The sequence below is a fragment of the Mirounga angustirostris genome, unplaced genomic scaffold (genome assembly GCF_029215605.1).
Source record: "Mirounga angustirostris isolate CCGP_5_RB_7025 unplaced genomic scaffold, mMirAng1.0.hap1 SCAF_5, whole genome shotgun sequence".
NCBI classification, from domain to species: Eukaryota; Metazoa; Chordata; class Mammalia; order Carnivora; family Phocidae; genus Mirounga; species Mirounga angustirostris.
This window is the reverse complement of record NW_026991713.1, coordinates 117,630,672-117,642,812: the sequence shown is the minus strand read 5'-3', so window position 1 is coordinate 117,642,812 and position 12,141 is coordinate 117,630,672. Positions and strand designations below refer to the sequence as shown.

The following is a 12,141-nucleotide window of genomic DNA, read 5'->3' as shown; positions in this document are numbered from 1 at the left end:
GCAATCAGAAGCAGGTAACAGAGAACAGAACAAGATATTTCTGGTCTAACTGCTCCTTTGCTAATATAATACCAGATCTGATGAACAGAGTTCAGGGAACACCTGAAGTGTTTGGGTTCCTTCCCTTTGTGCTGGAATGATTCAAAGCTGTGTGTGGGAATGGATTATTCTGTTCAGATTATGTCATCAGAACCTCCCTGTGAATACCAGACCTGGCTTTCCTTCTGTTCTCCCAATAGTCCATTGAATCCACAAGAAAAATGCCATTGCATGAGTAGGGACCTGAGCCATATTGCTAGTCACTAGGGGAACTGTTGGACTATTTATCAAAAGGGTCTGCACAGTTTCCACGCCTAAGCTTAGGAAATGATTACACATATTTTCCAGCCTTCTCTCCATTCCTTATCCTTTCTTTTTTCCTATAAAAAGCAAAAATCTGCTGATTACTTGATCTAGTTATCCTAAATCAATTTAGATTTCCAGGAGTTATGAGATCGTTAAGTAATGGGATTTTCAGTGATACTAATAAATACAATTTCAGAAGAGCTATAAGGTGTAAATAATTAAAAGGAGCTTTCACTGCTGCCTGGAAATTTCACTTTTAGCCAGGGGCATGTCAGCAGTGCTAAATGTGCTGGGGAAAGAACACTGAGGTGTTTGCATGCTATGGTGCCCTTTATTTATTTATTTGTTCACTTTAAGTTGTCAATATAATGGAATGAATATATGTCAACCCACACAATACTTCCCAAGATGCCTGCCTTTATTGCTTAAGTTCCATTTTTCCTTGACAATATTTAGAAAATATTTATTGAGAGCCTCCTATGTCTCAGGTACTTTTCAGAATCCTTTTCCACAACATGCTACATATTTTAAGTTTGGTTGTTTCTATTTATGGTTAAGTTGGGACATACTCCCATATGGCTTGTGCATATTAGTTCTCAATAACTGCTTTTTGAACAGAATGTAAAATTATTTTTTTATACTATGATGATTACACAAAAAATTTAAGACAAAAACAAAATTATAAATTCAAATAGCCCAGCTTTTCAAATATCCTTTCACCTGGCCCTAAATAACTTGATTTCGGTAAGCTTCAACTCCTTGATATAATCTTAACAATTACATTTAAGCATAAGCACATACAAGTACCATGAATTTGTCAGAAAAATCATTAAAGTATATAAAATGTGTGACTCATAGTAGGCTTTTTAAAAACAGCTTTGTTTAGATGTAATTCACATACCATAAAATTCACCCTTTTAAAATGTTCAACTCAGTGTTTTTTAGTATATTCCCAGAGTTGTGCAACCCTCACCATAATCTAATTTGAAGCATTTACAAGCACTCCCATTGGTACTCCCTCCCGATTCACCCATCTCCCTAGTCCTCGGCAACAACTAATCTATTTTCTATCTCTATGGATTTGCCTATTCTGGATATTTCATATAAATGGAATTAGGTAACACATGTGGCCTTTCATGTCTGGCTTCTTTCACTTAGAATGTTCTCAAGGTTCACCAATGTTTACCATATATCAGTACATCATTCTTTTTATGGTTGCATACTTCACTGTGGATATCCCACATTTTGTTTATCTATTCATCAGTTGATGGATACTGGATCCTTTGCACTTTTGGGGTATTATGAATAATGCTACCATGACAAAGATGACTTACAAGTTTTTGTGTGGACATATGCTTTCATTTTTCTTGGTTATACATCTAGGATCTGGAATTGCTGGATCATGTGATAATTCTATGTGTACATAACCTTTTGAGGAACTGTTGTTTTACAAACTGTCTGCACTTTATAAAATCCCACAAGCAATGTATAAGAGTTCTGTTTCCTCCACATTTTTGTCAACACTTGATATTGTCGATTTTTTTTAATTAGAGCCACCCTCATGGGTGTGAAGTATATCTCAGTGTGGGTTTTGATTTGTGTTTCCCTAATGGCTAATGATTTTTTTTTTTTTTTTTTTTCATTGCTGTCTGAATATCTTCTTTGGAGAAATGTCTATTCAAATTATTTGACTATTTAAAGGACTGGGTTGTCTTTTAATTACTGAGTTCTAAGACTTTGTTATCTATTCTTTGTATATTTTAAAGTCCCTTGTCAGATACATGATTTGTAAATAGAGTCATTCTTCAGTTTCTCTTTTCACTTTCTCTATGGTGTCCTCTGAAGCACAAAGCTTTTAGTTTTGATGAAGTCCAATTTATTTTTTCTTTTGTCATTTGTGCTTTTGTGTCACATCTAACAAATCACTGCCTGATCCTCAGGCACTGAGATTTCCTAATTTCATCTAAGGATTTGATAGTTTTAGCTCTTACCTTCATCCATTTTGAATAAACTTTTATATATGTTGTGCGGTAAGGGTCTAGCTTTATTGTTTTGTATGCAGCTATCCAGTTGTCCCAGCACCATCTGTTGAAAAGACTGTTCTTTCTCCCATTGAATTGTCTTGGCACCTTGCAAAGTCAATTGACCGTGAACATATGGATTTATTTCCGGACTCTATTCCACTGATCTTTATGTTAATCTTTATGCCAGTACCACATGGTCTTGATGTCTATAGCTTTGTAGTAATTTTTTTTAAGATTTTATTTATTTATTTTAGAGAGAGAGCATGCAGAGGGAGGAATGCAGGGGAGATGGAGAGAGAATCTCAAGCGGACTCCTCACTGAGCATGGAGCCCCCTATTGCTTGTCTTGTTGCTACCCTTTGGTTGATAGTTGCTAAAATTTCGTTTTTCTTGCCTATTCAATAACTGTAATTTTGGTTTAGAATCGTATTTTCCCAAACTTCTGCTAGTTTTCGTCACAGCACCAAAATATGCTAGACAGATGATTTTCCAGGATGGAATCATTAGGAATTCTTTTCAGATGGGAGTATCAAGGAATTGGATTTGCCCTTCTCTTTCCTACCCTGATCTCTTTGCTATCATTTGCAAGGAATTGCAAGTTCTCTGGACTCCGTAGGGCAGAAAACAATTCCCATTTCCAAGGCTGGCAATCATTTCTGCTTTGAGTTTCCTGAAGTATCATTTCCCCCGGGGGAAGACTTTCCAGATTAAGATATAGAGTGGACAGGATTCCATAGTGAATATGCAGTTTTACACAGCCCACCACTTCCTCCCCCCAATCCCACAAGATAAAATCGGAAAAAAAGAGCCTTCATGTATGTTAAAATTTTGTATTTTCATATGTTTGTTTATATCTGTCTGTTCCTAACTTGGTACATTTTTCCTGTGTTTACCCCAACCTGCTAAAATGTATCTTGTTTTAGGATCTAAATGGAAGTTTCCTTATCTCCCTCCAGGTTCCTGTTATGCTAGCTGTGCTAGGCACATAATGGGTACTTAGTAAATATTATTTGAGACTTATTTTATTAATTGTCTTGTCTTCTGTTTCAGAACACCAGCTACTGAAAGGCTAAAGGTAGAGCTCAGTGTGGTGTTTAAGACACAGAGCAACAGATAGCCCCTCAAAAGCAGTGATGAAATCTAAGTAATCTCCCTTTTCTAGTTAGCCATGGGGGCTACCAGATCCCAGTTGGGTAGTGACCAGAAGTTTTTATTTCCTCTTGAGTTGATTTAAGGAACAGGTTGGAACGACCTAAGCAAAAGGCTAACTGCTGGGATCCTGCCAGTTACCGATGTTCCTCCTCCGCCATGGCAAATTAAAAGCCCTGGCCAGCGTCAGGACACCGGGATCACAATTCTAGTTTCTCCAAACTGAAAAACCTTGGGAACTCATTCTCCATTAACTACTTCATTCAGTAAATATTAGCTCTAACTCTAGGCCAGGTACAGTGCTAGGGGGATGTCACCAAAAGAGCAAACATGACAAAGTATTTTCATTCAGGGAATTTACATGTCAACGAAAGGTTTAGGGAAGGGGGGCGGGGGGGGAAGAGTACACCATAGCCTACAGCTATTTCCCCATTTCTTACGAAAGGTGGGATAGCTTCCAGGTTCAATTTGAATGTTTAGGCCCTGTTACTGATCAAAGCTCAGAATACAGCAAAAGCGGCCCGCTACTATTAAGTCAGTACATGGTTGATCATATGAATACTTTGGCTTTCCTTTACGGAGAGGGTACAACAAACACAGTTGCCCATAACGCTTCAATATTCTACTCGGCCTCGGTGTGCATCACCTGACTCGGACCTCTGGTTAGCAGCTGCACCTATCTTCCAAAGGCCCGAGGTGTTAGGCATCTGGCATTTCGAAAGGCTGGTTGAAGGGCTTCCTTCGCCCAAGTCATGTATTTGCCAGTCGACATGGGATAGGGGTGCAGAAAAGTTGCTTTCGGTTGAGGAGGGTAGCAAGGTCCTGGGAAGGACACGAGGCATCAGGCTATTTTCACATTTTAATCCGAAGAACTGAATCAAAAGTCGGCAGTGGTGCCACGGCCCTGCAGAGGGCATGGAGGTTTTAAGGCAGCGCTCCGTCCTCCAACCGAGCCCGGAAGCTTCCTTCGGAACGCACGCTGTCAAAGCGGCGTAGCTCCCCCACACAGCGCCCACCCCGCCACCATCCGCAGCAGCAGCGCACAATGGCGCAGCACCGAAACCCGCGGCTGAGGAGCGGGGAGCGCAGGACTGCTGCCGCCCCCTCGCCCGCAGCTACCAGGAACGCCTTGCCCCCGCAGTCCGCCCGCTCCGCAGCGCTCTCCCTCCCGCGCCCCACCCGCGCGCCCGCCCCCAGCGCCGCGGGCCACGCCCGTGACGTCCGCCGAACGGGGCGGGGCGCGGGCCGGGGAGGGCGGGGCGAGCCCGCGCTGTTGAATGGGGCGCCGCGACGAGCCGCACATTCCAGCGGGCCCACGTGACGCGGCCGCGGGGCCTGAGGTAAACAACCGCGGCCCCGCCTCCCGGCCCCTCCGCGCGCCCTGCACTGCTCCTCGCCGGCGGGACGCGCTCCAGCGGGGCGGGCGGCTTTCTCCGAGAGTCCCCAGCGGCCGCCGCGGCCTGAGCAGCGGCAGCGGGCGCGGCGCCCCGGGTCTGCGGACCGAGCGCGCCGGCCGGGGTCGAGCGCGCGTCCCCTCCCCGCCCCCACCGCGCGTTGTGGCGCAGCAGGAATTTGGCGGGGACCCGGGCGCTATTTGCGGCTCTTGACGCGCCGGCGGCCGGTGGCCCTTCGGTCATTTCTATTCTAGGTGCACTGGGTCATCGCGCCCGGCCGGCCCCCTCCGCCGGGCCCGGAGGGTGTGTCCCCCTCACCCGGGCTCGCCGCGCCTATAAGGGGCCCGAGCGGCGGGCAGGGACATGCAGCTCTACAGCAGCGTCTGCACCCACTACCCAGCCGGGGGACCGGGTCCCACGGCCGCAGCCCCCGCTCCCCCCGCCACCGCCGCTGCCGCCGCCCCCTTCAAGGTCTCTCTGCAGCCCCCGGGACCCGCCAGCGGCGAGCCAGAGCCCGAGACCGGTGAGTGCCAGCCTGCCGCGGCCACCGAGCCCCAAGAAGCCGCCGCCGCCCCCGCCGCCAAGATGCCCGCCTTCTCCCCCTGCTTCGAGATGGTGTCCGGGGCCACCGCCCCCGCCTCGGCCGCCGCCGGCCCTCCCGGCGGGTCCTGCAAGCCGCCGCTGCCGCCGCACTACACGTCCACGGCGCAGATCACCGTGCGGGCCCTGGGCGCCGACCGGCTCCTGCTGCACGGGCCCGAGCCCGGCGCCGCGGCGCCCGCCTCCCAGCGCAGCCGCTGCCTCCTGCTGGCCCCGGCGCCCGGCGCCCCGGTCCCGCCGCGCCGGGGCTCCTCGGCCTGGCTCCTGGAGGAGCTGCTGAGGCCCGACTGCCCCGAGCCTGCGGGCCTGAACGCGGCCCGGGAGGGTCCCGACAGAAACTTCCGACTGAGCGAGCACCGCCAGGCCCTGGCCACCGCCAAGCACCGAGGCCCCGCGCCGCCCCCGGGGAGCCCGGAGCCTAGCCCCGGGCCGTGGGGCGAGGAGCACCCGGCAGAGAGGAGTCTCCGGGGCTGGGAGAGGGCGGGCGACCGCAGCGACCCTCCCGGCGCGGAAGAGGCACGGCGGCCCGACCCGGAGGCGGAGGCGCCCCCGGCGCGGAGCGGCGACGCGGCCCCGAGCGGCGCGGCCGAGGCGGTGATCGCCTCCAGGTCGGATCCCAGAGACGAGAAACTGGCCCTGTACCTGGCGGAGGTGGAGAGGCAGGACAAGTACCTGCGACAGAGGAGTAAGTACCGATTTCACATCATTCCCGACGGCAACTGCCTCTACCGAGCGGTCAGCAAGACGGTGTACGGAGACCAGAGCCTGCACCGGGAGCTGAGGGAACAGACCGTGCATTACATCGCCGATCATCTCGACCACTTTAGCCCCCTGATTGAGGGCGACGTGGGGGAGTTCATCATCGCTGCTGCTCAAGACGGGGCGTGGGCCGGCTACCCGGAATTGCTGGCCATGGGGCAGATGTTGAATGTGAATATACATTTAACTACTGGAGGGAGGTTGGAGAGCCCCACAGTGTCTACCATGATTCACTATTTGGGCCCAGAGGATTCCCTAAGGCCTAGCATTTGGCTCAGTTGGCTCAGTAATGGACATTATGATGCGGTGTTTGATCACTCCTATCCCAACCCAGAGTATGACAATTGGTGCAGACAGACTCAAGTGCAAAGAAAACGCGATGAAGAACTTGCGAAATCCATGGCCATATCCCTATCCAAAATGTATATTGAACAAAATGCATGCTCTTGAAGTGTCTGGAAACCTACACCCTGGGAGAATTGCATACATAATTTGTGTTGGGAGAATTATGAACTCTAATCAGGGTAATAGCACTTTTAAACTTCCTAGTAGATTTACCATAGGTATAATGCCTTAATCATTTTTGGAATGTTTTCTCCTCAGAGCTGAAGGTTGCTGGGCACCTAAATGATGTTTCATGATGGCTTTGGGTGATCCTACTGCTATTTATAATTTGCTGTATAAAGTTGGCCACTACTTAATTTGCAAGCTAGTTTCTCACGGTGTAAATTTGTTCATTCCTGATCATCTGTTTTCTATAAAAATGTATTTTTGCACAACATTTTTAAAAATTGGTGTTACCTTCATCTATGACGTGTTCCATTTTGACAAACAGCTTTCCAGCATAAAGCCAGAGAAGTGCTTTATATGAAGTTTATTACTTTGAACAGAGTTTCTGATTTAGTAGTTATTTTATGTTGTTCTATTTGAATTTTACGATTCTTAGATAATTATTTCAAACGGATATTGATGCATTTGTGTTGCCAGATGATTGGCCCATTCCGTTTTAATGAAAAACAATTGTTTTGGAAATCATTATTTTTCTAGAAATGCTCAACCTTTTAAAGAGAAAAGGGAAGGTTGTAGGAAGAATTTTCTTTAAGGGATAGTACCAGGTCTTACTTGAATGAAAGTCTGATATTTGCTGATGGCAGAGTGATGACTATTCTGTACTTTGGTTGGCATTTAGAGTAGATTGTCTGGCGCTCTGATTGTTTTTATTTATATTTGTCATTTTGTTATAAAAGCATTTTAACCTTGAGACAAGATAAGCCTCCTGCTTTATATAGCTTCTTGGATTCAACTAAGATTTAAGAAATTACTAGCATAAATGCCTCGAATCAACCTTGGCAGTTGTTTTATAGCAGGAGAATACTGTCTTAATATTTTATTCCTTTTAAATTCTTTGAAAAAGCAAAATAGGATTGCCCTGTATTATGTACAAATAAAAATGTCTGTAAAAACAGATCTTGTATGGTTTGCTGGGTCAAACAATGTTCAACCTAAAATCTATCTCATTTCCACTTTACTTCTAGTCATATTTATTAAGTACTGCAGTTTGTACTTTTTTTTATTTTGTAACATTTTGTGATTTTTTTGTACAATACTGTATTTGTACAATAGAGCGATTCTCAGCTGATGGAATGAATGAATAAAATGTGTAATTTTACTTTTACAACGTCTTTTTGGCCAAGGTGGTTTTTCAATTAAGACGTGACACTTGTAGGAGCGTCTCTTACATGTATACCATTTTTTCTCATGTGTAAAGATGTCACAGAATTAAGAGGGAAATTTCTTAAGTTCTCACATGAACAGGGTAGGATAATCATTAGTAATTTCAAAGGATAAGTCTTAGTTAAATATACTTTGAAAGATGGAGTAATTCAGGACATTGCTCTCATTATTTCTAGTTATAATTCCTGTCTAAAACTATAGAGGTACCTGTTGGCTAATAAACAAGAGCAAGTACTATGTTAACCAGCACAGCGTTTAATTATCATAGTTTTGTGTTTCACTTACTCTCAGCACAGATTTAAATGTTTCAGGGCATAACCAAAACAGTGTCCTAATTTTTATCCAGTCTGGCATCTTGAGACCACGGGAATCTCTTAATTTTGAGATGTGTTATTGGATTTAGTGGATAAGTACACCTGTAGACATAATCTGGGTATGTTGTTTATTGCAGAATAAAAACAGCTAGTTCAGATGTTTTACTTTACAGTTGATAGTTCGTATGTTTATATTTCACGGTTATAGACACATTTGAGCTTGAGTTCATTGCTTAATCACATTTTTGGAAGAAAGCCATTGGTTATCAGGACAATTTCCTTTAAATGTTAACTAATGAATTTATTTTAAATGTTAGCTAATCATGCGTCTCTGGTTTTTTGGGTAAGAAGAGGTTTGCTTCATGGCTTCACCGATTAACTTGGGAAAGAAATTATTTTATTGGAATTACCTGTCTAAATATGCTTCTTTCCCTCTTCTCCCCTTAATTTACACATGTATAAAATTTGGGTCTGCTTAAAACTTACACAAATGAATAGACAAATTAGATAGAATTTCCTAAAAAGCCATCTATAACCGCATTACTGTTTTTGAAGAAACAAATTCTTCTGGGTTCTGTTTCATTTTCCAATTAGAATCCCAAGTCCTTGATTTAGATTCTCAAGGGTGATGTGTTTGAAAAATTTTAATGAATCTTAAGATTGTATTGCATGGCAGCATGTTTTTTTTTTAGTTGTCTTGCCTAAAAGGTTTGTTATGTCTTTCCCGTCCTCTCTATGGCTTGATTTTTTGAAGAACTGTAGTATTGGCCTCTCCCTTAGGTTCAGTGTGTATTCTCTATGGCCGAACCAGTTCTATGTATTAGCAGCCATCCTGGATCACTGAAGACAAGCAGCTGAAGAGGTGGAAATGCGGTTGACTCTTAATTTCCTTTTCAGCAAACAGATTTTATTAAAGTTTATTAAAGTTTATTCCTTCAGATATACTTTATAGCAGCTAAGAGGCTCAAAACTGTATGAAGGAAACACTTGATGGCTGTGAGCTAAAATTTCTTTAGAGTTTACTCCCTTCCCCATAAAGTCTGCAGGAGGAGGGTAAAATCTCTCAAGTCAATCCAACTGTGGTTTCAGGTAAATTAGTGTGAAAATCATACTATTAACTTGAAAATTTTACTAGGGTGGTCCATGGATAAAAACTGATACAAATCACTATTAGTGTGATTTTTTTAAATTACTGTTTCATTTTTAAAAATTACATGGCATAATACTTCAACATTTTGGCAAAAACCTAATTTCTTGAATCTGGTTCATTTTCCATTCATATTTCTGTAAGATAAGAAAATGTACTCATTTTCATGTTTAATTGGACTAAGCAGTAAACCTATTGATAAGTGCCAGAAGGACATGTACATACGATTCTTTTTTTTTTTTTTTACATGTGATTCTTTAATTATATTTTTCTGAACTTGTAGCCCATGTGCTTTATATGCCAAAATTTTCATTAGGCACAAAGCCTTTCTTCAGATACCACATTCTGTAAGGGAGAGGAGATGCCTTAGGATTCCTTGAACGTCAGAACTGGTAAGCCTCAGTTTGGGTAAATAGTCCTTATGTTGCACTGTTTTCTTTATAACTTTGGTATTTTAAAAAAAATGGATCTTGAGCTAATCTCACTACTTCATTAAAACTTGTTTTATGTGTTTTCCCTCTTTCCCTAAAAGGTGAGAAAGTTGAACTCTTAAAATTTTACCATGGTATTCAGTGTGCTCATATGGAGGAAAAGTGTTACAGAATAAAAACAGATTTAAACCTTTGGACATCAGATAATTTAATATGCAGGTAAACATACTGGATAAATTCAAGTGTGTATTTCAAATGTGTAACATGATCACACTTAACACTTACTTGTCACCTGAAATCTTAAGCCCAGACCTTATTACTATTTTTGACATTCCTGGAGTGTCTATAACCATCTCAAAGAGGCACCAAGCAACTTGATGGCATCTAATTCAGTTTCGTTCCCTAAATGTACTAAGTGCAGTAGACAAGGACTATATGTTATGTTCCCTGCTGAATCCCTTGGTTCCAACTCAGTAACTAGCGGAGCAAACACTTAGTAAATATTTGTTGAATGAAAGAATAACTTGAAGGAAAGCGGGAGCTTTGGGAAATACTTATTTGGTGGATGTGAAATTAAATAAAAATGACTGGAGTCGACAATTAATTGGGAGTTACCACGAACAAAGTAATCCCGAGCATTTTAAAGAGAAGTGGTGTTAAAAAAAGACAGTAAAGTCTGTAATGGAAAAAAATAGATTTTGAAACCCCAAAAGTAGAATTTGATGCTATCTTTGTGTCATCTTCCAAACATCTTGGGAACTAAACTAAGAAAACTTATTTAAAAATAGAACTTCCATTAACCTGAAGCAACTGTGAAGGTGTGGCCTTGTCTGACTTGCTCTGACTTGCTTTAGGGGTTACACCTACCTCAAGGCCAGTGTACAGCAATTCCTAGTTCTGCTGTGTGTTCTTTCTATAGCCTGGTTGGGAAGGAAATGCTGGACCGATTTCAAGCATGCTTAGGATTGTTGTGTTTAACAGGACAGGCTGCAGCCTTACGACATTGGTCAATGGGGGCTGGGCAAGTCACACAAATCAATTCCAAACAGATCTACTGGGGGAAAAGGAGCAGCGTTATTTCCTCATGCTGTAAATTAGGTCAGCGACAGTTACTCCATGAGGAGAGGTCAGAGAGAGAGTTCACTGTCATCAGATAAAACCGTTATCTAGCCTGGTTTTCACAAGTGAATTTTCTAATTGAACAGCCATTTCTGTGTAAAATATAAAGCAAAACTGCTTTTGATAAAATTCTTTAAGAAACAATCTGTGGTGCACTGATTTGCCTTTGTAAAATAACTGAATATAGTTTAATCTTCCTTTTTTCATGACTAAGGGCTTTCATGATGGGCATGGCTGGATGGCCCAGAAGCCTTGGCAGATGCTGAGGTGTGACAGTCCCTTTGTACTTTAAAGGACCTCAGAGTGCTAGGACTGTTATCGTTGTGTTTTATACTTTTCCTGTCTCCTCCCTCCAGCCCATCATGATTTCCTCCGTTGACTTAAACACACCAACAAGTGTGCTTGTCAGAATTGACTCTAAGATCATAGGAAATGGGTTTCTAATTTGAGACTAGGATGCTCAGCTATGAGTAACATGCTTAAGCTTTAGTTTTGGGTCAACCAGAGAGCTTTCTTTGCTTTCATCTTTGTCTTCTTTTTTGCATTCTGTGGTGGTATTCTGAAATGCTGAATCTGTCCCATTAAGGGACCTCTGAATGTATGCATTGCCATATTAAAACAAGACAAGACAACTTGAGGTTAGCTGTCTTAGTCCTTAGAATTGCAGTTGATTTGTCATTGCCTGGTTAATAGTTTGCTTCCTCTCTGCCATATGTAATGCTTTTGAGTAGGTACCGGCCAGTGTCTTCCTTTTACTTTTCCTATTTAGTTTTCTGGTTCACCGAGATGTGCTAATTGTGAAGTCATTCAAATATCAGTTCTTCATTGAAGACTCCAAATTCCAGTACACATAGATAGGTCTAGTACAAATGTGACAACTGTCTTTTGGAATCCCTCTCCTGTATTCTCCTGTAATGAATGTGTGTTATGTCTCCACTGGGTAAATGTAGACTCTGTGGTTTTATGGTGTGCAAAGTAGGTAATTGTGAAGGAAATTTGTACCAGTGGGTCGTGTAACACCTGTGCGGCCCATTTGTAAAATAAACTCAGATAAAGCCTTCAGTTCTAATGACCAACAGGAGACATTCACACCTTTTGTTTCTACAGTGAAATTTGACCTGTCCT

General features: G+C 43.2%; 1 protein-coding gene across 1 annotated transcript; it reads left to right on the top strand.

Annotated features, from left to right (window-relative positions):
* The first annotated feature begins 4,894 nt into the window (after positions 1–4,894).
* Positions 4,895–7,672, top strand: OTUD1 (OTU deubiquitinase 1). Its single transcript, XM_045874290.3, has one exon. It carries the CDS (start codon positions 5,276–5,278, stop codon positions 6,719–6,721), a length of 1,446 nt encoding a protein of 481 aa, XP_045730246.1. The 5' UTR covers positions 4,895–5,275; the 3' UTR covers positions 6,722–7,672.
* The last annotated feature ends 4,469 nt before the right edge of the window (positions 7,673–12,141 follow it).

What these genes read in the sequence shown, in the direction of transcription:
- OTUD1 (XM_045874290.3), top strand. Translation starts at nt 5,276, where the DNA reads ATGCAGCTCTACAGCAGCGTCTGCACCCACTACCCAGCCGGGGGACCG.